Below are 27,839 nucleotides of genomic sequence, written 5' to 3'. Positions count from 1 at the left end.
AAAAAGTCAGAGGAATAGTCTTAAGGAAACGGCTACGCTCCCTGGTCCCGCACAGGGTCAGAGGCTGATGTTCTCTTAGCAAACACAGGAAGCCACAGGAAGCCGCAGGAATAGCTGCTAGAACATGCCGGAGAGAAGAGGAAATGTAGGTGGTGCTGGGTGACCATCTAGGAGAAGTGACCCCCAAGCTAACGGATGCCCAAGTCTTTAGAGTGAAGGATACTTGGAACCTTACAAGAAATATCCTGGTGGTACTGGCCTCCGAACTGAGGTTGGGGTTGGAGGAGGCGAGGAGGTGAATTTGCGTCAAGAGCTGAACATGCTGGGAAAGGAAAGAAAATAACATGGTGACACGTTACGATGTTGTCATTTCCAGCACCCAGAAGACCTTACCAAGATGTCTGCAACGTTACCACACGTTTTGCTTTCCAAAGAGACTAGGAGATGGGCACCATATCTTGGTGTGAATTTCTCAGATCTGTTCCCCTTGAGCAAAATGACAGAACGAGAGGAAGTTTACCCTCAAACCAGAGGGACTGGAATTAGAACTCCTCCAGCAAGTGAGGCTGTTAAATTCAGAACGGATCACCAAAGACTCTGGAAAATGTGACCTTGGAAAACGAGGACCGTTACGTGCATTTGCGTTCTTGCCTGCCCGTAAGGATACCAACATGATGTCCTTCCAAGGTCCTCCGCGCTGCGAAGATCTTCTGGCCCCATGATTTCAGCGGGCATCAAGGCACCAGTTTCTGACTTTCGGACAACTGGTAGGCTGGGCCTGCCGTCCCCGGAGGGGCCTCACCTGCTGCATCTGCTGCTGGAGGCGCCCCCTCTGCGCCGGGTCCAGAGTCAGCGTCTGATGGACCTTCTCAGGCTGGGGCTTCACCCTCTCCACCTCCTGCTGCTGCCGGCCTGAGGATTTCTTCATCTTCAGCTGCTCCAGCTGCTCCTTCACTGTGCGGTGCTGCTCGTTCAGCAAGTTGGCCAGGGGTTCCTCAAACCTGTCCCCGGGAGGGAGACGACCGAATTTGGACATTTCCCTAGGCTCGCAACACACCCGACGCCTCCTGACGGTGGCTAAGAGTCTGAATACTTCCATCTTCTGCTAATCCCGACATCCCACTCTAGCCAACAAACTCCTAGCCTATCCAAATCTTTCCGCAAAGTTGTTAGCATAAATGCAAATAAGATAGCTCTGAATTGCCCTGTCCCCACCCCCCCATTCTTCTATAATCAGTCTTCTAAGTAACACACAAACGAAGGAGAAATTAAACAAAACTCTAGGAGCAGAGAAATGTCTGGATAACAAAGCAGTCAAAGAGCCAACGGGAAGAACTCATCACCCACAGTACCCTGAACGTGTTCCCAACGGTGACAGAGGATCTCCTCCAAGAGCTTCTCCAAGTCCAGCATTTGTTCCCTAATCTGCCCATGACCCCACCCCAGGTCCAGCTTCTGCCCTCCTGCCACTCCCATCCGCTTAGGCTGCCCTGCCTTCCTTTTTTAAAAAATTTAAAGAGTTAGTATGAAGCAAGAGGGGGATACACTGAAACACAGGACAGCTGGGAAGGACAGTGAGAAGCTGGCTCCCACTGTGAGTATATCCTCTTGTAGCCCCTCCGCACCCCTCCTCTCAGCTGTCTAACCCACCCGCCCACCCCTGCCTCTGGAGAGAGACCGGCCAGTACTGAAGCAAGCATCCACATACCTAGCTCACAGCCTAGTTCTGGGGCAGAGCAGGACACTCAAGGGACTATGGGCGAGCTGATACCCTATGTGATCAGGACAGACCAGCTCAAGCAGGTACAACCAGCAGGATATCCTATTTCATGAAATCCTCTATATTGTAACAACAGTTAAATGATAACTTTTCTACAGCCTCTGCAGATAAAGATTATGTGTCCTTTTGCAGTATTTACTGTGAGTGTGGGCATGCACAGGGTAAAAACCTAAAGACAAGGAGAGTCCTCTGTACAATGTTTACCGAGAACAGAAAACTCTCCATTATCTGTGCTCCTAGCAGAGCAACAGAGAAACAGAAACATGAAAAAAGTAGACAAAGCACAAAGAGCCTGCCCCTGGTTTTATGAAATATTACTTAGCTGGCTGATAAGAGGGACACAGATGGCTCACTCTCCCCGTGATCTCTCACTTAGTCAAAGACTAAACCAGGTTTGCAGTTTTGGCTGAATGGGAAGGGGCAGCAGCCCGTGCAGATGAACTGAGCGAGCGCCAGAGACAGCTGGTCTTTAACCAGGGTTTTAAAGAGGTTCTATAAATCCCAAATCTAAAGAATTCATACACAGAGTTTATTAGTGGAATCGAAGTACGTTTATAGATCAAGTGAACTATGAAATATGGCTTGCAGTAAGTGGGTCAAATAAAGACTCAGAAATCTTGAAAACGTTTCCCCCCAGAAAGGAAATATGTGAGGCGACAATGTTAACTAACTCGATGGGGGGACCCGTTCACAATGTTTCCCTGCATCAAATCACCAGGGAGCACTCTTTCGATGTCTTACAACTTGTCAATTATTCCTCAACAAAGCCAAAACAAAACGGGGGTGGGGGATCCTGAAATCCTGTTGTGATTCCATCACGGTGTTTATTCTACTGCAGTATGAACTCTATTCCCGGCTGTTACACAATGGTTGGCATACCTTGCTTTCCTACTAAACTGCACGTTCCCTGAAGGCCTGGCTTTCGGGGGGCTCCCAAGCTCTCCATTTAGGTCAGGCTGTGAAAACACAGGACTAGCGGAGGCCGTGGGTCTCCCAGCTTTGCTCTGCTCCATCCGCGGTGCGGGGCCCAGACCGCTAGCTAGCCAGTCACCTGCCCACGTGACCGCTACTCAGAATGGATAACAGCTCGGGAAGATACAAGTGGATTACACAAGCCCGTCGCATGAACAGGGCAAAAATGAAAGCCTCCACTTCCTGGGTGGAGAAACGGAAGTGCCGGCCTTGTGTGAAGAGGGCGGGACGTCTACTTCAGACTGCAGAGGCTTCCGGTCGGCTCAATGCCACCACGGTGCCTGACGAACGTGCGTTAACATTTACCCGACACCAGTGGCCAACGAGGAGAACAAAGGGACCCACGGGCTCTTGCAAAAGTGGTGGTTTCTGTGGCTGGCCACAGGGTCCTCACACCTCTCCAGCACCGCTCACCTGGAGAAGCTGCTACGGAAGCCAGCTGCTGCTTTCTCTCCCTTCCCAAACAGACGCAGCCTGGTCTGCAGCTGCACCGCCCCATGACAAGGAGACTTCCTCCCGGAGACCGCACGCCCCACGGGGCCGCGCGTCCCCCCACCAGCAACCGTGGGCACGCAGCGACGGGAAGCTGAACCCACTCTTCCCCCATTCCGCACCGCAACGTCTGGCTAGCCTACCGCAGGGCTTGAGGGGTGTTGAAGCTGGGCCGGGGCTCAGCCGCGCGCTCCTCCTCCTCTGGGCCGTCATCTTCCACGTTGGAGAGCCCCATCTCGTCTTGGAACTGAGGGCACAGGGGAAGGAGGGTGACCCTGGGGAAGGGGCGTGAGGCAGTCCCCCCAGCAGTGAGAAGGGAAAGTGAAGACTATAGTCTACAGGGCGCTAGCAATGCTGGCACGCAGAAAGAGCGCCTCAAGACCTTTCCCGCTTCAGGGCACCCGCAGTCCTGCACACGGCCGACTATTATGAGGAACACGGTCTCTGAATCAGCCACTTGAAATGGTGAAGACAGAGCACAGATAACTAAGAATGATCAGAACTATCTTTCAAGAGACAAGTTTATGAGAAAGGTAACTATCTGTGCCCAGAATAATCCAAAAACTAATTTGCCATCTTTAAGGACGCACTGAATATGGCTGGCGAGGCCATCCAAAGTTTGCGAGGAGAATTTTACTAAGAATCACCTACGTATGGACAATCAAAGCGTATTAGCGAGCAAAACTCCCCTCCCACTACATCCACTCCCAAGAGGGCTGAAAGGTGAACTGACTTGGCCAAACCAGCCTTGTGGAGGGAGGGGGCTTGGAAGCAGAGGACAGAGCGAGCTGGAGAGGCCACTCCACCATCCCGAGCTCCCGGTCCACATCACTACTCACGGTTTCGAACAGTTCTTCCATCAGTTCATTCACCTCCTTCTCTGAAAAGAAGCCAAACGGCGTTGTTGGTCCAGGTCCATCTCACGTTCCCATATGCGGGAATTCCACAGAGACACTGCGTCTTGTTTCCAGCAAGACATCTGACAAAACCTTCACATCTATCTGTCATCTGTTCATTCAAACACATTTACTGACTCCCAACTATGCCTCAAGCCCTGTTCTAGATGCTAGGGGACACAGGACAGAGCTAACAGTCTCACGGGGCACCTGGATGGCTCAGTCGGTTAAGTATCTGACTCTTGATTTCGGCTTGGGTCATGACCTCAGGGTCGTGAGATCAAGCCCCACATGGGGTATCGTGCTGAGCATGGAGCCTGTTTAAGATTCTCTCTCTCCTCTCCCTCTCTCCCTCCCCACCCCTTCACCAGCACCCCCCACCCTTTCTATAAAAAAAACAGAAAAAACAAAAAACAAAACTAACAGTCTCACTCTCTAGAAGCTAAAGTCCCAATGGGGAGAATGCAGGAAATGTGAGCCAGATGATTTCCCAACAAGGATAATTCATAGCTTGCTGGCCTAGCCTACTGAACGGGAGTCACGAGAGAAGTCTCCAGGAACTACAAAGCAACTCCATCGATAACCTAGAAGACCCAAAAACACACTTACCCATCTGTAAATCATATAAAGTCAACAGGGATTGCTAGACCAACTGATGACAGATTCAAAATTCCATGTTTTCTCAAATTAAGTGGATGAAACTTAATGGGACAAATTTAAAGTCTTACATTTAGGATTTAAAAAATCAGTCTCTTAAGTGCACAAAAACATGAAATTGCTCAAAAAAATCTGAAAAAGATCTGAATGTTTTGGCTGACCTCAAGTTCAATATGACACAGCTACTCAAAACAGCACAAGTATCCATGAAGGCAAGCCTGTCACAGAACTAGCATAGTCTCAGACCACGTCCAGAGGACCCAGACCTATTGGTGATCTTTTCTGCAAAAGCCCCTTTTTTTTTTTTTAAGATTTTACTTATTTATTTGACAGAGAGAGAGACAGCCAGCGAGAGAGGGAACACAAGCAGGGGGAGTGGGAGAGGAAGAAGCGGGCTCCCAGCGGAGGAGCCCGATGTGGGGCTTGATCCCAGAACGCTGGGATCACACCCTGAGCCGAAGGCAGACGCTTAACGACTGAGCCACCCAGGTGCCCCTGCAAAAGCCCTTCTTAAGAGGGCATTAAAAAGCTAAAATCGAGGGGCTCCTGGATAGCTCAGTCGTTAAGCAATTGCCTTCGGCTCAGGGTGTGATCCCAAGATCCTGGGACCGAGCCCCACATCGGGCTCCTCCGCTGGAGCTTGCTTCTCCCTCTACTACTCCCCCTGCTTGTGTTCCCCTCTCACTGGCTCTCTCTGTCAAATAAATAAATAAAATCTTTAAAAAAACAATAAAAAACTAAAATCGAAATGCTGGTGAAGATGTAGAGCAAATAAAATTCTGATGAGAAGGTAAAATGGAAATCCACTTTGGAAAAAATCTGGCGATTTCTTATAAAACTAAACATACATCTCCCCTCTGGCCAGTGATTCCTCTCCTGGACAGCTGACACAAGAGAAAGGAAACATCTGTCCAGGAAAGGTTTGCACAAGAAAGTTCTGAGCAGCTTTATTCAAGATAAACAAAAATTAGAAACACCCAGGTATCCATCAACACCTGAGAATAGATTTAAGAAAAGATAAACTGGTATGTTTATACAATGGAATCCCACTCAGAATAAAAGGGGGAAAAGTAGTGATATGTGTCAGTACAGATGAATCTCAAAAACTTTATGCTGAAAGCTCTAGAGGAGAGAGCGCATACTGCATTTACATGAAGTTCTAAAGCAGGCAAATCCGATCTGTTAGAGAAAAAACCCAGAACAGCGGTTGCCTCAGGGAGGATGGTGAGGGGAATGATTCGGAAGGGGCCTGAGGGAGCTTTCTGGGGTGACAGTTCCATATTCCCATAGGGGTTTGGTTACACAGGCAGAAGCACAGCCGGACTCACTGAATGGTGCACTAAACGTGTGTAATACACTGTGCATAAATTTACCTAAAAGAGAAACTGTAGATAAATATTGAGCCCGAATGAATGATAGGCATATGCTGAAATGTTTAGGAGTGAAGTATGCTGCTATTTGCAAGCCTCTCCGAAGTGCATGAGAAAAGCCCACACAGATTCACAGACGGACAGAGAGACGGGTGATGAGCCACATTATAAAGCAGATATATTAGAAGTTACTTACAGAAACTAGGTGGCAGGTGTATGGGTGTTCAGTGTACAAGGCTTTCAACTCTCCTATGAATTTTAGAAGTTCCATAAAAAAAAATATAATGGGAGAAATGCTTATAAAAAAATAAAAGCCAGGGATGCCTGGGTGGCTCAGTCGGTTAGGTGACCAACTCTTGATCTCAGCTCAGGTCTTGATCTCAGGGTCGTGAGTTCAAGCCCCACACTAGGTTCCACACTGGGCACGGAGCCTGCTTAAAAAAATTTAAGTAAAAAAATAAAGGCCAGAATCCAAAGGATGATGGCTGGGGTAGTGAGAGGTCTGGAAAGTACTGTGTTTGGAGAACTGAAGAAACTCAGTATGTTTGGCACAGCAAAGAAAAAACAAAGGGAAAGGAACACCTTTTACTATGCATGCTTGGGAGTAAATTACATTTTGTAGGAACAAAGGACAAACAGGAATACATCACAAGTACTCGTCGGTTCAGTAAGGAAAATGTTAGTTAAGGAGGTGCTCAAGATGAGGACATGCTGCCTTCAGGACTGACAAGCCCCGGGCACTGGAGGTCACCCAGACACAGAGAAGCTAAAAACACAGGAGCACAGAAAGCTTTCCAAACTCTACGATTCTATGCTTTTTTTTTTATTTTTAAATTTTTGTCCGCGTAAGGAGAAGTCAGCTCATAGGGATAATATGATAGCATAAGACACAAGAGGACAAGGGGTGGGAACAAAACTGGAATTCCATCCCAGTTTTTACGTATGATCACAGAACCCTACGACAAGAAAGGATGGCCCTTCGTTCAGGCATCCCAGAAAAGGTCCCTATTTGGCCAAAACCTGACGCTAGGACCACCAACAGCACGGGCTCGCCGAGAAGCTCGCAGGCCAGGGGAGACGACGGACAGGGTCTGAGCAACCAGGAGAGAGGCGCGCACTACAAAGAGAGCACCGACGGGTGTGGGGTGCAAAGCGGGAAGAAACGTGCTCACTGGGGAGGGTCTTCCTGAGAAACGACCTGTAACGCGAAGAAAGAGACGGACAGACAAATAAGGAAGGTAAACGCACTCCAGGACGGGAGCCAAGCCGAAATGAGATCTAGCTCCCGGCTTCCAGCAGACGCGCTTCGTTCCCAGCGTCGGCAGAGCAGATGCTCCTTCGCAGAACCTGCCCTTGGTTTCTGACACTAGACCTCCTGGACTTTTCTCATACTTTCCCAGACCCTCCAGTTTTCTCAAGGCCTAAATCCTCAAGCCTTTTCGTCCTACACTGATTCCTTTCAACACTTACTCTAACCTTAATTGTCCTCACATAGCAAACAAGAGAAGATCTTCATAAAGGAAATGGCATTCTAATCCCAAAAACAAGATGAAAGCGGAAATAAAGCAACGGACTAGAACGACAGTCCTAAAGGACCGTGTCTGCGTGGTTCTCTCCGCACGGACAGCGGCGCTGTCTACGCAGATCACAGGAAGTGTGTCTGCGTGCTCATGAAGCCGGCATCCCACCTTCACCATGCTGGGTATGCTATTCCAGGTCAGGGTCACACACACACTCAGTAAAAATCGATACTTTCTGGGATGCCTGGGTGGCTCAGTTGGTTAAGCCTCTGCCTTGGGCTCAGGTCATGATCCCGGGGTCCCGGGATCGAGCCCCGCATTGGGCTCCCTGCTCAGCGGGGGGCCTGTTTCTCCCTCTGCCACTACTCCCTGCTGGTGCTCACTCCCTCTCTCTGTGTCAAATAAATAAATAAAATCTTTTTAAACATAATTTATTTATTTATTTATTTATTTATTAAAAATAAAAACTAAAAAATCAATACTTTCTGAAACATACGTTTTCTATCATTGGCAACATAGCCAATGAAGTAATTTTTTAAACAACTCAAACCACGTCAAGTCATTCAACTCTTTTCCATGCCTCCAATCTTGCTCTTTCTACCCATGAAATTAACAGATTAAATTGGTGTTAAAGCAAAGTAGTATCTCTAAAATCCAGATCAGCTCCTATTGATTTCCCACCAAAAACTGAGCTCTTCTTTTTGACAGAGCAAACTTCAAATTCAAGGTTCTCCAGGACCCGAACGCTGCTTACCTTTCTACCACCGCACACTCACAGTTCCATAACCAAGAGACTCACATTTTCCAAGCATGATACTGTTCTTCCACGCATCCGTGGTTGGCGGGTAGTCTTCTGCCTATTTGCAATATCCACCCAAAATTTCTTCTTTCTTTTTTAAAGATTTTATTTTTAAAATAAACATAATCTCCACACCCAACATGGGGCTCGAACTCACAGACCCAAGATCAAGAGTTGCACGGTCTACCGACTGAGCCAGCCATGTGACCCTCACCCAAAACTTATTTCTCCTTCAAAACTGAGATAAAACATCTCACCGTGTGAGTCCTTCGCCAGCCCACCCAGCCTACCGTACACCATCCGACCGGAGATCACACCCTCTTTCAGGCACTAGGAACCGTATACACAAGCCATTACAGCACCTATCACGTTGTATTTTAACTTTGTCTGTTTGTGTCCCCTACTTGAGCTGAGGTCCTACAGGGCGCAGGCCATGCCTTATTCATTTTGATATCACAGGTGCAACCCCCGCCACATACCGGACTGAGGGCAGGACTGTGGGACGTGTAAGTGAATGACTGACAGGCTTCCTCAATACATACATAAATTTAAAGAGTTACAGAAATAAATGGGTACAAGCTTAAATGTCTCGACCTGAATGGGCTGCAAACTTCACCCTCCAAATTCTACAAAGTAAACAAAGGTAGACGTGGGGCAGTGAAGAGCAAGACTGCTCGTCAACAGACTCACTGGTGATCCTCACGGCCCGGTCGGTGCGGAAATCCTCTGTGTCGGGCTCGTCAAGGTCTTCCAGGAAGTTGTATTCCGGATCGTCGTCGTCATCGGCCTCGTCTAGGGAAATACGGAGACACTTAGTCCCCGCTCCGAACTCCTCCCACGGATGAAAATGTAAGATTTTCAGCACTCTAAGATTTTCCAATAAAGTTTTTAAATAACTTATTTTTCTCCCCAGTGTGTTTGCACAGCTCATTTCCCATAGCTGACACATCCCACCTAGTCTCTCCAGTCAGCCAAGTTCTCTCCTTCCTTCAAAAAAGACTCGAATCTGCCAAAATGCAGCAAAAGCCAGAAAACTGAACACATAATTTATCTCAGCAACCCCACTTTGACTAGTGCACCTCATGAAAATAATACTTTTGTAAAACTACACATACAAAGGCACTGATAGTGAAAAAAAGAGGACTCTAATTCCCAACGACTAGGGAATGACTCTAATTCCGATGCCTTAGTATAAAACAGTATATACACGCAAAATGTGAATGTGCAGGACCAAGTATAACACAACAGAAACACACAATAATCCCCTGTGTGAGAAGTTACATCCCTACAGTAAGACTCGGAAATCACTAAGAATACACAAAAAGAATAAACAGTTGCTTTGTTAGGGCACAGAAGAAATAGCGTGTTTCTCTGGTATCGATGCTATGACTCCTAGATAAAAGCTGTGAAGGAGTCACTGAATTACCCAACTGTTCGTTATAAGGTGGTTTATGTTATGAAGTTCCAAGACAGCCTTAGTAGGTAAGTGCTGTCTGGAGGACCACTCGGTGCCGATGGAAGTGTCCTGCACGTGCCTAGCACGGTGACGGCAGCTCCAGGAACAGGCGGCACTTGAGAACTCGGACTGGGGCTAGTACAACCGAGGAGCTGAATTAAAACAAAAAAACAGGAGCTCCTGGGTGGCTCCACGGTCAGGGGTCTGCCTTCAGCTCAGGTCCTGGGATCGGGCACCTCGCTTGGCGGGGAGTCTGCTTCTCCTTCTGCCTCTCCCCCCACTCCCTCCCTCTCTCTAATAAATGAATAAAAATCTTAAAAAAAAAAAAAAAAAAGGAAAGTCGGCCAAACGGGAATAACTAAACTCCTTACTACTGTGTAGCCATTAAATGGGAGAGGTAGTCTGTAAGTGTGACAGTGGAAAATTGTCTGAATTCTGTTAAGTAAAAGACGCAAGCCGCAAACGCAGTATGACCCCTTCATGGGAACAATTACTGAGGTGCACAGGTGCTTGGTTGAGTACACAGAGAATGACTACAAAGCATTAAGATGAATATTTTCCTCTCTGTACCCTTCCATCATATTTTCATTTTTTTGTAATAAATGAGTATCCTTCATTAAAAATAAAAATATATACACACAATTTTGATTCATGATCACTGGAAAACCTGTACTGATTAGCCCCAATCTAACCTGATGTCTTTCACTCCGCATTTACACTCAGGTTATAATATATTAATTGGCATCATTTATAATATAGCTATTTAAATGTCAGTCTTTTTCATCCATTTGTGCATTTATGTTCCCAATAAAAACTCTTCAAATCCTTCCGAATGGAATCCTGTCTTCCCCATCTCTATAGCACCTCCTCTGTCAGCGTCTTCAAGGCAGGCTCTGCACAAACACGCCAAACGATGAAAGCTCCGGGAAGAGCTCCGACCTATGGGGAGCGTGCATGGGTTTGGAGCCCCATCTGTTCGCGTGCAAGAACCACAACAGGCAGCTTCTGCCCACGCCACACAAACGGGTCGGCCCCTATTCTGAGCACCCGTTTGCCGCACACGCTGGAAAGTCATTCAGGAAGGCTTCTTCGGAGTTCTTAGCTGTTAAGTCCTTGGTGGTGGAATACGCCCTCTCACTCCTGACTGATTAACAAGGCCGGCGTCCACCCAGCTGACCTCAGCTTGCCGTGCACCTCAGTGAAGCCTTCCAGTCACTTTTGGCAAATGAGATTCTCATTTTAATACCATGCACATCAGATGGTAGTAGGAACATGGGAGAACAGCCACGCGATGCTACAAAAGAGACCAGCGTCTGGCGGGCGTGCGGCTCTGCGATCTGTGTCTAGCGCCGTTCCCGTCTCTCAGCACTCAGTAGGTCAGCTGGTACACAGGGCCCACACCGTCCCTACTCACTGGCTTTGTGCTCTCTTTTTTAAATCCATCCTAATATGTAACCACCACCAACAACAAATACAGTTTTAAAAAAAGAGGACTGTCACCCTCCCTGCTAACCATCATTCCACTTTCTCAGTCCACTCTGATCACACATGCTCACGCCTCCCAGACCAGCAGTTTCCAATATTTAGGATGCATAAGAATTAGATCCCTAGACCACAGCCACTGAAGATTCTGACTCAGTGACAGGTGAGGCCCTGGAATCTGTATCGTTAACTAACACAAGCCAGCACGCACACCATCCCACTCCTGGACTCTGAGTCGGGTTCTAGGGATGAAACCAGGAGCAGCGCTGCCTCGGGCTCCCAAACTCCTGACGCCCAAGGCTCTGCCTGGCCTTTCCTCCTCAACTGCCACCCTCTCAGCTCTTTCAGCTACACCGAGCGAAATCAGGGAAAATCAGGCATGAGCTGCCACTGCGGATAAAGCCACGAGGAACTGCCTTAGTTCAAGACTGTGTCTTAGCTTAGGCCTAAGGAAAAAAGACGCAGAGCTTGCTTATGAAGAGTCATATCCACTTAACAAATGCTTTCTATCCCTGAGCCTTCCTTCCATGCGACACCTTCCTAGAACATTAAACTTGCCTCAAATCCTAGCAGCCTAACAAACTGATTCTGCAACACAGGGCAACGCAAAATTCTCAGAGATTTTTGCGAAATGGATAGAACTACAAGTGCCCCTGTTTGTACCCTTCTGCAGAGGCTCTGAGCCTTGGTGTCATGGAACCTGGGGTGGGTTGGTAGAAAAACAAAGTGTCGATAAACAAACATCAAGAGATTTATAAATCCCCCCCCCAAAAAAAATCCATGAAAACAATGTGTGATCCCTCTGGATCATGAAACTGTCATCGTGGGGAGGGGTGTTCACAGTTTTCTTTCTACAGTATTTGATTTCTTCCCACCAACCCTGTACTGTTCCTATAGTTACAATGCAGAGACTGGAAGACTCCTCGGAGGACAGTGCTCTCCTAACACCTCCTCTCCTCACCAGCACTGCTGTCAAACACCCTTCAAAGGCCCAGGTCAATTACCACGTCTTTCATAGAGCTGCCTCTGAAACACCCTAAACAGGAATGCTCTCTCCCTCCGACAAAACCTTGGAACGGCATTTATGCCACTTTTATGGCATATCTAAGTTGATTCAACGTCATTCATCTGAAATGTATTGTGCATCTAACGATGGACCAGGCACCACTCATGGGCGTTTTAATCTCTGACATAATGATTATGCTTTATCTCTCATGATCTTAGCACAATGTCTCGTAAAAGGAGAGTGACAAACTATCGCTGAGCCATGGATCATATAATGAATAGCTCCATAAGGTATATTATTCAAGACTTACTGTTTCATTCACTTGTGCTGACTTACTGCTAGCCTAACCTGCGCATTACATGTTTACCCAGTCTATTTCCATTGAAACCATACCTCTCCTATTTATCTTAAAGCATTACTCTTTTCAACATACAAATCCCATGTAGCTGTTCTTAGAAGACAGGGAAAAGAATAAAGATGTGCTCTGCAGCTTGTATGTAATTACATTTTTTTTAAAAAGTGTGAGTCTTCCATGACACAGCTAAAAAGAATATTCTGATCACTCTCCACCAAAAGGTCAAAAAGAAACCACAAGAACAAAATTTCCCTGATTCCATCAAAAGAATGTGACATCATCAGGAATCACCATAAACAAAGGTGATCTCTTGCATCCTGTAAATCCACAGACAGTTATTGCACAAAATGAGCAATGATGCCCGACTTCCACTATGATACACAAAAGATCCCCCAAAGACAACTTCCGTAACATTTCTCTCTCCAGACTGAAGCAGTAAGTTACAGTCTAAAAGCATACGGGTTGTAGCAGGGATTCTCCACCCTGGAGCCGGCAGTCAACACTGTTTCTGTCTGAGCAATGCTCCTCCCCGACTTGTGGAAATATGACCTCGTCCTCTGGGTAACTGCCTCCTGCAACCACGCTGTTCCCGTGGGTGCCGCCAATCACAGGACTCCACGCTGCGAGCGTCTCCCCTAATACCACACAGCACCGAGACAGTGGACCTGTGACCACACCAAGCCAATCTGAGGAGTTCCTCTGGATTTTTCGAAGTGAACCCTACAGCACAGAGTCCTTCTGATGGGGAGACGAAGCACAACATAGATGGTGTGCTTATGACCACAGGGAAAAAACAGGTCTGAGGATGGAACTGAGTGACAAAAAGGAGCAGAGATGCCAGCTCTAGAGATGGAAGGAAGCCCTGTTACAGCAGATTCCCCTGCCCTCCCCAAAGTCTAGCGACTCTGGTTCAGCACGGTGACGGCTAACGCTCTTCCACGTGCATTACGAAGACCCTTAACTGAGACGAGTCTTCAAGCGAGTCACCGCACTCGCATGAAATCATATATAAAACTATTTCTGCATTTACGTTTCAGCGGACAATTCTTCGCATTCAGAAGATTCCCCAAAGGATCCGTAACCAGCACGCCGTAAGGCAGAGAGTCCGTGGTACTGTAACAGCGATGTGTGCAAGACGGCAGCTGCGTGCTGGGAGCACGGCACCGCGTGCACACGTCGCGTCACACACTGAACGCCGGAGACTAACGTAATGTGGGCCAACTGTCCTCAAAGATTCGTAACCCAAAAAAGAAGGAGACTTAACTACTGATTTAAAGAATATTCTAAGTGACATACAATTAAATTCAGTTAACCAAAAACACCCCCTTCCTTTAAGCTTCTAACGAAAATTTTACCACAGAGAAAACGGACAAGGGAGGTAGAAAATGCCAAGGGCCCCACTTACCCTCATTTCCCACATCATCGTTCATGAGCCCCCCCAGCCACACCTTCCAGTCCTCGTCGTCTGCTGTATTGGGGTCATACATGTCTGGGGTGATGTCTGGAGCCCGGAGCTCTGCCTCTAGCTGCCCCAGGGGAACGTCTTTCAGAGGCATCTTAGAGCGGGTCCGGAACGCAATGAGGCTGTCATCCATGGGCTTGCCAACAAAGAAGGGATAACACATGTCACTCAGCGCCTGGTGCTTCCCGACTCTCCAACCCTCCTCAGGCCTCCTCGACCGGCACCCTCCTCTTCCTGGCTTAAATCACGTCTCTTTCCTAAACAACTTGGGGTTCTTATTCTTTGAGAAACTTTAAGGACAATGACATCAGTTTTAAAACCAACATTTCAGAAACATTTATAGCAGCTTTACTAAGATACAATTTACATACCATAAAATTCATCCTTTTAAAGTGTACAACTGAGTGCATTTTACTGCATTCACAGAGCTGAAGGGCCATCACCAGTATCTAATTCCAGAACATTTCCTCACCCCTAACAGAAACCCCGATCCCATTAGGAGTCGTTCCCCATTCTCCCCTGTTCCCTGACCCTGACAACCACTCATATACTTTCTGTGTCCACAGATTTCCTTAGGCTGGACATGTTACACACATGGAATCCTACAGTATGTGGCCTTTTGTCCCTGGCTTTTTACTTAGCGTGACATTTTCAGAGTTCGCCCGCGCGTGGCGTGCGTCAGTGCCTCACTCCTTCTCACTGCATAACGACAGCCCATCTACACTTCGGTGTGTCCATTTATCAGGTGAGGGAAATCTGTGTTGTTTCCACTTCGGGAAAGTTTATTGAGTAATGCCACCAAGAACATTTGTGGACTCGTTTTTACTTGGCTGTATGTTTTTAGTTCCCCTGGAGCCATACAGTCACTACGGTTAACTTTCTGAGGAACCACCAAACCCTCTTCCCAAGTGGCCGCACCATTTCACGTTCCCACCAGCAGCATGTGAGGGTTCTACCTTCCTCCACACCCTGCCAAGACTTTTACTGTCCATCCTTTTATTAAGCCAGCCGAGTGGGTGGGAAGTGGTATCTTGTGCTTTTCATCTGCAATTTTCTAATGACTAATGATGTTGAGCATCTTTTCACACACTTCCTGGCCATGTGTAGGTCTTCTTCAGAGAACGATCTATTCATATCCTTTGCCCATTTTGGGGCTGTCTTTTCATTGTTGGGTTGAAGAGTTCTTTATATATTATGGATACAAGGCCCACTACTCCTATGTTTTCCTCTAAGAGTTTTATACTTTTAGCTCTCATATTTAGGTCAATGATCTATTTTGCATTAAGTTTTCTATTTGGTGTGAGGTAAGGGTACTTTATACTTTTGGATGTGGAGTTCCAGGTGTCCCAGCACCATCTGCTGAAAAGATTACTCTGGCACCATTACTGATCTTGGCATACTTGTCAAAAACCAGCTGACCATAAACTAAGGATTTATTTCTGGACTCTTGATTCTATTCCATTGATCCATAGGACTATTCTTATGCCAATACCAACCTGTGTTGATTGATTACTGTAACTTTGTAATAAATTTTGAAATCAGGAAGTATAGACCTCCAACTTGTTTTCTCAAGATTGTTTTAGCTATTCTGGGTCCCTTGCATTTCCATGTGAATTTCAGGATAAGCCTATCAATTTCTGCCAAAAAAAAAAAGCAGCTGGAATTTGGATAGGGACTTCAGGAAGTACTCCCTGGACGACTGCAGCCATCTACTAACAGACTACTTGGTTTCCTCCCTCGCTCTCCTACAGAGTGCTGCCCACGCCTTAACCAAAGGGAAGTGTTTAACGTCAATCAGAAAATATCATACAAAGGGGCGCCTGGGTGGCACAGTGGTTAAGCGTCTGCCTTCAGCTCAGGGAGTGATCCCGGCATTCTGGGATGGAGCCCCACATCAGGCTCATCCTCTATGAGCCTGCTTCTTCCTCTCCCACTCCCCCTGCTTGTGTTCCCTCTCTCGCTGGCTGTCTCTCTCTCTGTCAAATAAATAAATAAAATCTTTTTTAAAAAAAATCACACAAAGCTTTTCAATTGTGAAATAAAATCTAAACTCCTTATCACATTTCCAAGACCCTCATGACCTAGCTCCTACCCAGCTCTCTGTCCTCACCCCTACTCCTCTCTCCATGGTCCCCAGGCTTCAGCTCGTTTCTGTCCCTTACCCATGACAATTCTGTTCCCATCTTGGGGACTGTGAATGTACTCTCTCCTCTGTATGGGACACTTTTCCCCAAATCGTTTCGATGCACGGCTCCTTCTAATTCAGATCTCAGCTCAAATGTCTCCTCCTCAAGGTCTTTTTTTTTTTAAGATTTTATTTTTAAATAATCTCTACACCCAACATAGGGCTCGAACTCACAACCCCAAGACCAAGAGTCAGGTGCTCCACTGACTGAGCCAGCCAGGCGCCCAAGGAGGCCGCTTCTGGTGATCCTATGGAAGCACTCTGGTGGGCATTACCTGACTTCTCCGCTTTTATTTAGCCATAGCACTTACCACCACCTGAAATCGTTTGTTTGTGGCATCTCTCTCTCCAAGAGGAAAGACCCTTCTGTCTTGTACAGTTATTCCCTGACTTCCATCATTTGGGACATGTATGAATAAGTGTTTATACAAAACACTATTACTCCCTCACACTATTTACTCACCCCGAAGCACGGTGATTAGATTAAATGACTCTTTCAGGAGCGTTCCACTCAATATTCTCTTTTAAAATTTTTGGACAGACATATCTTTTACTAACCTACAAGACTGGTGGAGAAAATCCAAAACATTCAAACAAACTGGCCAAATGGTGGGATTTAGAAACTCATCAACTGACAGTGACCACAGTCATGACTTTTCAAGCAAGAATAAGCAATGGGTGCTAAAGTTAGTGGGAAAAGACATTTGGCCTCAAAGGATATCCCCGTAAGATACATATTAGTGAGTGTAACAAGGAGAAATAGCTTCGTAATGAGGAAGTTAAGCAGACATCACCATAACCACGTGATCCCAATTCACACAACAGAGGTGATGAGAGGCACTGGGAAGGACATGTCGATTCCGTGGTGCTTGTGCCAAAAGTGCACAACCTGAATCTAATTATGATGAAACAGCAGAATAATCTAAGTTGAGGAACATTCTGTAAAATAATAGACTATACAGGTCAAAGATGCCAAGGTTATGAAAGACAAATACTGAGAAACTGTCCCAGGTTAAAGGATGCTACAAGGGGCACGTGGCCAGTCACTGAGGAGAGCACATGACTCCTGATCTCAGAGTCGTGAGTTTGAGCCCCACACTGGGCACAGAGATTACTTTAAAAATGAAAACAAAAACATGCCAGGAGACAAGACCCTATGTGGACTGGATCCTGCATCAGGGAAAATGTTTCTTTTTCTAGAAAGGGCGTTACTGGGACATCTGGTAAAATCTAAAAAAGGACTTTATAGATTAGATAATATGACTTCAAAACTGAATGCCCTCATTTTTAGAAAATAAATGCTACAGTGTTTAGGGGTGAAAGAGCATCATGACTGCAACATACTGTGAAGTGACTAAGGTAAACCAGTACACGTACAGACAGAGAAAGCGGCAGGAACAATAGAGCAACTGTACTAAAGGTTACAATCTAGGGGATCCGGTGGAAGGCTGTCCCCGTGTTCCACATTTTAAAATGCTGTCCATCACATACCTTATTCCTTCCCTAGGAGCTGCAACTCTCAAAATAAAACAGCACGAACCAGAGTATCAAAGACCTGCATTTCCATGACTCTTACTTATTTACCAGAACTCAGTGTCTTCCCGTCTCCCTTCCCGACCTGAACAACGACATTCCTCCATTTGACTTTCGCAGTGATTTAGTTATACTGTTTACCTGGAAAGAGTCCATGCAGACGGGACTGGAAGCCAGCTCCTCATCTACTGCGTGCAACTTCTCCATGAAAGCACTGTCCCTGGTCTGCTTGGGCTTTGGGGGAGGCGGGGGCCCCATGGGCACCACCTCAGCACTGATGTGCCTGATGGCAGGTGCGGTGACTTTCTCAGCCTGATTAAAAAGGCAACTATGTTAAAAAATTAGAGGAGAGGAGAAAGAAAGAAGGAGGAAAAGGAGAAAAAAAAAAAAAGGCCGGGGGAGAGGAGCTCATCTTTCCTGCGTCAGGGATTTTCCTCTTCCAGTCCAGAGCTCCAGAAAAACAAAAGCATCATCAAATATATTAATCTAATCAGGTTCTAGCTTATTTCCAATGTAGCCAACAGGATGCTACTTAGGTTACCAAGAGTGGGAAATCTAATAAAAATGGCTTCAGGACGATATCACAAAGAAGACAAAGGTAGAAAAGAAACCACTCATCACTAGTATTTGCTCCTTAATGAGAACTCAGAAAAGCGCTCTCCCCCTGAGGAGCCCCACTTTTCCTGTCAACTGTTCACTCACTTAAAGGACTTTGTTCTGTTTGTTTAATTTCATTTATTTATTTATTTATTTATTTATTTATTTATTGAGAGCGCGAGCATGCACACAAGCGGAGGGAGGGGCAGACAGACTCGCTGCTGAGCGCAGAGCCTGACACAGCCTCAATCTCACCCTGAGATCACGACCCGAGCTGAAAGCAAGAGTCAGATGCTCACCAACTGCGCCACCCAGGCGCCCCAACTTAAAGGACTTTGAAACCCGAACAGTTGTAAGCAGCAACAAGGACCAGGAAGGCAGTGGTGGTAAAGGAGACAGCCAGCCAGCCTACTTCAGTCCCCTCTCCCTCATCTCCTCTGTACGACACAGACTCACCTCTGACAGCATGCCCCCCTCCTCATCGGTCTCAGTCATCTCGGAAGATTGCCTCAACCTGGACTTCTTCGCCCCCCGTGGAGACGAAGCGGTGCTCTCAACATCACTTTCCAACAAACTCTAAGAAACAAATCCGGTTCAGTTTCCAAATTTCTGCCCTTGCCTCATCCCCACTGAGTCTGAAATATCTCAAGAAAATGAACCAATTTAGTCAAAGTAGGAGAAAATAAAACTTAAATAGAAGTTTAATATTCTACAGTGACCACAGAGATCAGATTGCCCTCCTCATCGGAAGGGCAAGACAATGGTTTAAAATCCTTTTGAAAACAAGTCAAATACACTAAGAAACAAAGTATCGCCCAGCAATGAAAATGAGTAAAGTGCAGCCATTAGCAACAGTGTCGACAAACCACGAAGGATTAACAATGAAACAAAGAAAATAAAAAAGCCAGACACAACTGTCCAGGCTCAGAGACGGTACAGAACAGGACTGGGGTGTGTGGTGCCGCACACGCCGGCAACAGAGCTACAAAGAGAAGAGCCCAAGGGGTGCACTGGCCGCACTACGTTTAAGGACTTTGGAGGGAGCTTCAGACCATCGCCTTATAATGACAGAAGCTGTATTGTTGAGTATTTATTCTGGGCACAGTTCTGCGTGTTACACGTGTGTGCTATTTCACAATATAAAACGAAAACACAAAGGGAGTATGAAGAGGAGAAAACAGCTCTCAGTCCTGGTCTCATGCAAAGAAATGAGCAGGGAGAAGAACTGTGTCCATTATCTACGGAACAGGTGAAGACACTAAGGAAGCTTCACAGAGCCCAATTCTTCCAGATTCGCAACTAACACTCACAAGGGAGCCACTGACCTCCTCAGCCGTCTCGTCTTCCTCTTCGTCGTCTGGCTGGTACTCCTCATCCGAGGAATCGTCGTCTTCCAGCTGGATATCCACAAACTGAGGAGGCTACGTAAGTACAATTACAGAAAGAAATGAAGTAACAGGAAACACAGACCACACGTATTCGGAGAATAAGAGGAAGAAAGCAGAGCAAGGAAAAACAAACTCTAAGAGCACAATGATCAGGTAAAGCAAGTGGTGAGAGGCAGGGGTTAAAGAGATCTCTAGCATGAGGGTCAGACCTGACAGGAATGGAGAGGAAAAAACAAGGATCGAATTAAAACAAGAAGACAGATCCCCCCAAAATTAACAAATAGAAAGGAGGTATAGGTTTCAAAACTGATGAAGTCTTTCTGGAAAAAAGTAAGAATTACCTCTTCCAAGTTTACCTTAATTTCATTGGCCTTCTTAATTGGTGAAATATTCCATGTTGGAATTACCTACCAACAAAGATAAATAATTATGTTCTCTTACCTGACGTGGATGGGTTTTCATTTCTACCTCCTCTTCACCATCACAGAAAGCCATGGACCTAACGTGCGGCTGCAGTGATGGAGGGGGTGTTAATTACCCGAGGGACACTCTCCAATATCTGTCAGAATTTGCCAGAAGAAAAGGAGAGAAGAATCTATTTCCATCATTAGCATTTCTGCTGTAAAGCTGGTTAAAACCCTGTGTTATCCATAAAATAGAGAAAGCACCTGTCTTACCTACTTTATTACTACTTTTTAAGTAAACTCTACCCCCACCATGGGGCTCGAACTCACAACCCCAAGATCAAGAGTCACACACTCTACCCACTGAGCCAGCCAGGTGCCCCTGTCTCATCTACTTTATATCACAACTTGTGTTCACACGGAACAATGAATTTGAAAACTATTTGTAAACTATAATAGCACACACCTAAGATATTGTAGGTAATACTAACCTTTGGACGTTAGTATTTTTTTAATCAGTTACATAAATCCACCGTAAGTTATGCATCCCGACAGCCAGCCATGACCAGTTCTTACGGAAGGATTTAGGGGTGAAGTATCAAGTTGTCCTCAACTTATATTCAAATAGTACAGGAAAAAAAAACAAGGGATAGATACAGAGATACAAAGCAAATATGGCAAAATTTTACAGCTGTTAAATCTAAATGGAATACAGATTCACTGTAGAATTATGTCAACTTCTTATATGTTTTAAAATAACAGAGTTGGGGGGCACCTGGCTGGCTCAGTCAGTTAAGTATCTGACTTCAGTTCAGGTCATGATCTCAGGGTCCTGGGATCCAGCCCATGTTGGGCTCTCTACTCAATGGGGAGTCTGAGTCTCCCTCTCCCTCTGCCTCTCTACCCAACTCGTGCGCTCTCTCTCTCTCTCTCTGAAACAAATAAAATAAAATCTTTAAAAAGTAAGTAAATAGGGGCACCTGGGTGGCCCATTCGGTTAAGCGTCTGCCTTCGGCTCAGGCCATGATCCCAGGGTTCTAGGATCGAGCCCCACGTCAGGCTCCCTGCTCAGGGAGCCTGCTTCTCTCTGCCTCGGCCTGCCACTCTCCCCTCTCCCTCTACCTGCATGTGCTCTCTCTCTGTCAAATAAGTAAATATTTTTTTAAAAAATTAGTAAATAAATAATAAAATAACAGAGTTGGGGCGAAATGTTTTTAAAAATTTTTTTTAAGGACCTTACATGCTGCTAACAAAAAAAATGCCCCTGGAATGTATAATTTCTTGATCATTTAAGGTGACCCAATGAGTTATGTTATGAATAAAATCCAACAGGCCACTGGGTTCTGTCTCCACAAGGAGCCTTAGGCTCTCCACATGTCCTTCGCCCTGCCACGTTCCAGCCACTTGTCTCATTCTGTTGAGTCATGTCCAATACAGGGTGAAGGGAACGATGGGATACAGGTCCACACCCCTTCCCACGTTTGTGTCTGAATCAGTCAGGTTCCCTACTAGTAGCCAACCCGCCGGGAAAGCGAGCGGTGGCTGGGAGTGTGCTCCAGTCAGCCTACTGAGCATCAGAAAGCAAGAGTCTGGAACTTCAACCCCGCTCTCCCACGTAAACTGTAGTCGGCTTGTCCAGCTTCTGTGCATTTACTCATGGTCAGTAAGTACAATCCAGAGCCTGATCTGGATCTCTTTGTTTATTTCCAGATCAAATAAGGAATTACTGTTACTTATACTCTGTGTGTCAGGAGACTTCATACAACTTCGTCTCACTGATGGCTGCTTCCATCAAAGCTACCATATATGCTCATTTGTGAAGATTACGTAATTTCCGGAGAAAGATGAAATTTCACTTTCTACGGCCAGACTTGGCCGATTGGATAAAAGAATACAATGTGGCTGTCAAAAACAGCCAGTGCGGTCCTGGGCTCACGGTCCCTAGCTTCGGTCCATACAGTCCAACCACATCTGGAGCAGGAATTCCACGTCAGGCAGGCTTTTCAAAGGATATGGACAAACTAGGCACATTCGGAAGAAAAGGATCAGATTGGTGGATGTACTCAGACTCTTGTCATGTGAAGACCGAGAAAAAGCTGGGGGACGCTCAGCAACAAAAGAATATTACAGAAAAGACATACTAGTTTCCTTGTACTAGAGGAAAGGTCATGTGGAAGAGGAACAGACTTGTTTCTTCTATGGGGCTGCAAAGAACAGACCCAGACAAAAGGACAAAAGCAACACACATTTTGGGTCCGTCAGGCGAATCTCCCTCCCTATCAGAGATAAACCAGACCGCCTCAGGACCACTGCCGGCCTACCACAGGTGCAGAGAACAAACCGGACAAGCGCTTGTCGAGCAGGGTATCAACGGGTCCCAGCGTCTCTGCCAGAATACTCCAGAAGCCTTCGAGTGGCTCTCATCCCTCAGTGTGTGCAAGACAACCAAGCACTGTTTCCAGTAACGCATATTCCCGGGCCCCACCCCTGGGTCCCTGCTCTGGGTCTGAGGGGAGCCGCGGAACATGCATTTTCAGTAAGCACTCACGAGGTTAGCCCACACCAGGGTGAGCTGATGCAGTGCTCCCTGGGACACACCTGGAAGCGTACTTCTCTAAACCCTTTGCCACACAGCACACGAACAGAAAGGCTGCCCTTGCTCGGTGCTTCCAACCATTCTAAACGGCTGTCTACCAAGTCCTTCCGAAACAGCAGTACCTCCCGTCAACTGAAATAATGGTGATAATAACTATGTTGTCTCCACTTACCTTTTACAGATATTTCTTTGAAGGAGACAAACGCAGACCATGATAAATCTTTCCTATATTTTTTTTCCCTGCAAATAACCTGGAATTAGACCTTATTTACCAAACTAAAGGAAAACAAAACAAAACAAAACAGAACACCCACCACTCCTTTTTCCACCACTTCCTTCAGTTTAGAGCGTGTCATTTTGGGCTCCTGAGGCAAGGAAAATGAGAAGAAAACAGTCAATAAAAATCATCATGTGACTCTTGGGTTTTGAGATGCTAACTCTGTCCCCAACATCAAGCTATGTACAAACTCCCGAGCGACCTCCTGCACTTGCCCATTTACAGCAGCTCTGTTCCGCAGCATTAAGGAGTAACAAGCAACTACTCACAAACATCGGCATATCTTCCGTCTCACTGATGGCTGCTTTCATCATAGCGACCACATGCTCATTTGTGATTACTTCCTGGAGAAAGATGAAATTTCACTTTATGCAACAAAGCCGTGTTACCTAGGTAACAGCCGCTTCTCTGTAACCCTGCTAGACACTGAAATGGCTTCCGATTGGGGTAAAGCCAGCTCTGGACAGAAGCACCCACGTTCCAACTCTAACAGAGCAGGACTGCTCCGATGCCACAGCTACCAGGCGCAGGAATGAGAGTGGGGGTAACGAACTCCACACTTCTGAGAAACAGTGACCAGCAAGGAGGGTTCTGTGGACAGCTGTGCTGAGCATCGGGAAGAACAGGACCAGCACGTGTGCAGCATGAACTGCTCCCTGGCACCTCTGTAGACCCATCGACCCCCAGAAGAGTAAGTCCACTGCGAACATCATCATCTTCAAACGCGCTAAACAAGACGATAAACCGGCAAGGCAGTGGAGGAAGACAGGAACAGTGTACCCGCCCAGCTCTCTTGGAACATGTGTTGGGATTTCAAACGTGCTGAGCGCAGCAGGAAAGCCGTCCTGAAATGCCAAATGCTGTAGCACGTGCGACTCCCAAAGGGAGTAATTCCCACACTAAGAATCAAGAGTTTCCTGAGTACTTTCACTTGCTTTCCAGGAAGCGCTCCGGCCCCACGTCCGCAGCCGCCGTCGTACTCACGTGCAGGATGTTGCGCACGTTGACGGCGGTCAGGTTGTGCTGCTTGGCGCCGTCCTCCAGCGTGCGGTCCAGCGCATCGTCCAGCTTCAGGCCGCAAGCCCACGCCCCTCCCTCCGGACCCCGGCCGTCCCGCTTCCTCTTGGTGCCCTTTCTCTTTCTTCGCCTTTTCTCACTTTCTTCACCACCTTGTTCTTCTGCAAATAAACCAGGCACATCATGGGAATCTCCAAACCACTGCTCCCAGAACTTACCCCAACAAGCCAACAGTAAGAGAAAAACAGGCTGCCGGCCGGCCGTGGACAGGAAAGCAGGGTGCGTGGTGGCAGCAATGGGGGTGCGGTGGGCAGCGCCGTGGGATCCCGTGTCCGGTGCGCACTCACTTCACGGCAGCCCGTCCTCTACACAATGACGCGTCCTGATTTCCTCCTCCGAACAACCCTAGGAGGCAGGGACTATTACTTTTCCCCTTGTACAGATGAAGAAACTGAGGCAGAGAGATTAAGAAACTCTCCCAAGAGCTAGTAATGACAGAGCCATGCTCTGAAGCCTCATTCTCTAGCCCTGGCATCCACAGTCCTAATTTCTACCTCGTTCTGCCCAGGTGCTACACCAGAAACCCCGGCTTTGTGTCTCAGTTCTGGGCAACCTCGGCAAGAGTCTCATTTCCTTCTTTTGCAAATACAGATATCTGCCTATCACGGATGCCATGCAGATTAAGTGAAATAATGGATCCCAAAGTGCTTTATACCAGTGAAACATTATATAGTGTAATTTGTTATCATTCTATTCAATCTAGAAAAGAGAAAAACAGGGGCGCTTGGGTGGCTCCGTCGTTAAGCGTCTGCCTTCGGCTCAGGGCATGATCCCAGGGTCCTGGGATCGAGCCCCACATCGGGCTCCTCCACTGGGAGGCTGCTTCTTCCTCTCTCACTCCCCCTGCTTGTGTTCCCTCTCTCGCTGGCTGTCTCTCTGTCAAATAAACAAATAAAATCTTAAAAAAAAAAGAGAGAAAAACAGGAGGAAAGGATAAAAAATTCACTCTGAACTGTAGCAAAAAGGGGAGGGAGGGACAAAGTTTTCTCTCTTCTACAAGAAGACAGCATATATATAACCAGACAAAAGAAAAAACTTCTCGATTATTAGAATCTGTTAAGTCTTGACATAGATTATCATGTAATACCAAAATGAGATTCTCATCCTTCCAATGCTTTCGGGCCTGCCACCCTCTGAAGATAAGGGTTAGAAAGGGTTAACATGAAGACGACCTTCTCTGTTTAAAAAGATTTTGTGACCTTCAAGCCATACCCTGGCAGTATCTACACAGTGAAAAGTTATCAGTGACTTCAAACAATTACTTCTACACTTGTGAACATACACCAAGAATTTGATAAATGTGTACAACTCTCAATCAAGTAATTCTTGTTCTTAAGGAAATAATTAGATGTGCAGAGACTAATAATCACATTACTTGTTGCAACATTAATTATTTTAGCAAAAAGATGGAAAACTCCTAACTGTCCAATATTACAGGAATGGTAAAGTGAACACCAGTGCATCCATACACTGGACTGTTAATAGAGCCATTAAAACTTGTCTTTTTAGGGGTGCTTGGCTGGCTCAGTCAGTAGAGCATACGACTCTTGATCTCGAGGTTGTGGGTTCGAGCCCCACGGTAGGTGTAGAAATTACTTAAATAAATAAAACAACTTTTTTTTAATGGTTTTTTTAAGCAATGGGGGGAAACAAGTAAAAATGTCTACAAAGAGCATTTGATGAAATGGAAATTTTTCTGATAATGATTTTTTTTTAAGATTTTATTTATTTATTTGACAGAGAGACAGTGAAAGAGGGAACACAGGCAGGGGGAGTGGGAGAGGGAGAAGCAGGCTCCCCACTGAGCAGGAGTCCGACATGGGGCTCAATCCCAGGACCCTGAGATCATGACCTCAGCCGAAGGCAGACGCTTAATAACCAAGCCACCCAGACACCCTAGACTTATATTTTTATAAAATGCAATAAAGAATGTAGCCATCATGTCAAATGTTAAAAATTTTTAAATTTTTACTCTCAGTTTCCATAAATAATTTTGTTTCAAACCAGTTCTCAAACTGGCACCGGTTCTCAGACCACACTTCGAGTAGCAATGCTTTAAGATATACACTGAAAAACACTTAGCCCCACTATAAATACTATAAAAAAATGAAACATAAAAATTATTTAAATGAATCATGAGCAAAGCTTATCATAAAATTTCCATGCAAATATTTTTCATGGAAAAATCATAAGAGTTAGCATAACTCCATTTAGGACAACTATCTTATAAATATGCAATCAAATTGGGGTTAAACATCCCAGTGTCTAAATTACATCACACCTATTTCTCCTCTGATTTCCGATTTTAATTGCTGGGCTTTTATTAGGGAATATATGGCTGAAGGAAAATCTAACACATTCAAATTTCCAACACACTACACAAACAATCCAAAAAAGAACAAATAATTCAACTATTTGTTATACTGTTTTAGAACTAATCCTTTATCTTCTAAAATACTGGGATACCACTGACTCTGTGAATTCTAAAGAGTTGAAATTTAAACATTAAAAAAAGGAAGCCACTCTATAAAGATCAGGCTGGAAAAGATACAGAAGAAAATCTAATTCTTCTTCCATGAGAAAGATGGAAGGAGGCTAAAAACAAGAGATTCCCTGAAGAGCAGATCTAATGATGTAACCAATAACTGAAAGGAAGATGCACTGTGGATATACCATCAAGTGAGTGAAGTGAGTAAAAACGTGGGTTCTGTGCTATCTAAACCACCAAAGTTGCTCAACAGCCCTGTCCGACACACACCCAGGATCTCGGGTTCTGGACACAACAATCGATTTCTTAACAGATGAAACCCTCCCACAAAAACAATTGTAAAACTATACAAAACTACGACTGACCCTTGGGCAACACGGGTGTGAACTGTGCAAGTTCACTTATATGTGGATTTTTTTCAATAAATACGGTACAGTACTGTGAACGTATTTTCTCTTCCTTATGATTTCCGTAACATTTTCTTTTTTCCAGCTTACTTTACTGTAAGGATAGAATATCTATTACATACAACATAGAAACTATGTGTTAATCAATTATTTATATTATTGGTAAGGCTTCTGGTCAACAGTAGACTATTAGGGGAGTGAGAAGTTCTATGTGGCTCTTCAACTGCAGACGGGCACAGCGCCCCACCCCCACACTGTTCAAGGGTCAACTGTACACAAAGGTGGAAAAAATATATATGTAGCAGCCTGAAGGCACTGAAGAACCTTCACGGAAAGGATTTAAGGAGTTGTAATCTTTTGGAGAAGGGAAGCACATTAAGGAGGAGCCGAGCTGAAGACTGTGGTCTTTCGAGGATAAGAAGCCAGAGTTTGGAGCTGCCAAAGCAGCTGCGATTGAAGGATAAAGCTCCGCAGAGGAGGGACGCCTCTGACTTTTGATTCAGCTCAGGTCATGATCTCCCAGAGGTGGGATCAAGCCCGCCAGCTAGCTCCAAGCTTGGGGGGGAGTCTGCTTGAGATTCTCTCCCTCTGCCCCCCCCCGCCCCCACTCACATGCATATGCACACACTCTCTCAAATAA

At 46.0% G+C, this 27,839-nt stretch overlaps 1 protein-coding gene across 10 annotated transcripts in view; it reads right to left on the bottom strand.

Annotated features, from left to right (window-relative positions):
• Positions 1 to 27,839, bottom strand: part of LOC113245263 (GON-4-like protein) — a 63,425-nt gene that overhangs the window by 19,239 nt on the left and 16,347 nt on the right. For all 10 annotated transcript variants that reach the window (XM_044379202.3, XM_044379199.3, XM_026485186.4 and 7 more), the window contains 13 exons: positions 24,212 to 24,405; positions 23,497 to 23,571; positions 23,265 to 23,315; positions 20,307 to 20,357; positions 19,888 to 19,983; positions 19,019 to 19,138; positions 18,107 to 18,277; positions 14,191 to 14,383; positions 9,177 to 9,278; positions 4,084 to 4,124; positions 3,388 to 3,491; positions 803 to 1,001; positions 236 to 322 (listed from right to left, as the gene is read on the bottom strand). In XM_044379202.3, the coding sequence (XP_044235137.2) occupies positions 236 to 322; positions 803 to 1,001; positions 3,388 to 3,491; positions 4,084 to 4,124; positions 9,177 to 9,278; positions 14,191 to 14,383; positions 18,107 to 18,277; positions 19,019 to 19,138; positions 19,888 to 19,983; positions 20,307 to 20,357; positions 23,265 to 23,315; positions 23,497 to 23,571; positions 24,212 to 24,405 (1,484 nt within the window). The remainder of the gene's footprint in view (positions 1 to 235; positions 323 to 802; positions 1,002 to 3,387; positions 3,492 to 4,083; positions 4,125 to 9,176; positions 9,279 to 14,190; positions 14,384 to 18,106; positions 18,278 to 19,018; positions 19,139 to 19,887; positions 19,984 to 20,306; positions 20,358 to 23,264; positions 23,316 to 23,496; positions 23,572 to 24,211; positions 24,406 to 27,839) is intronic.

The sequence above is a fragment of the Ursus arctos genome, unplaced genomic scaffold (assembly GCF_023065955.2).
Source record: "Ursus arctos isolate Adak ecotype North America unplaced genomic scaffold, UrsArc2.0 scaffold_2, whole genome shotgun sequence".
Lineage (NCBI taxonomy): Eukaryota > Metazoa > Chordata > Mammalia > Carnivora > Ursidae > Ursus > Ursus arctos.
This window is presented reverse-complemented; position numbering and strand designations above follow the sequence as displayed.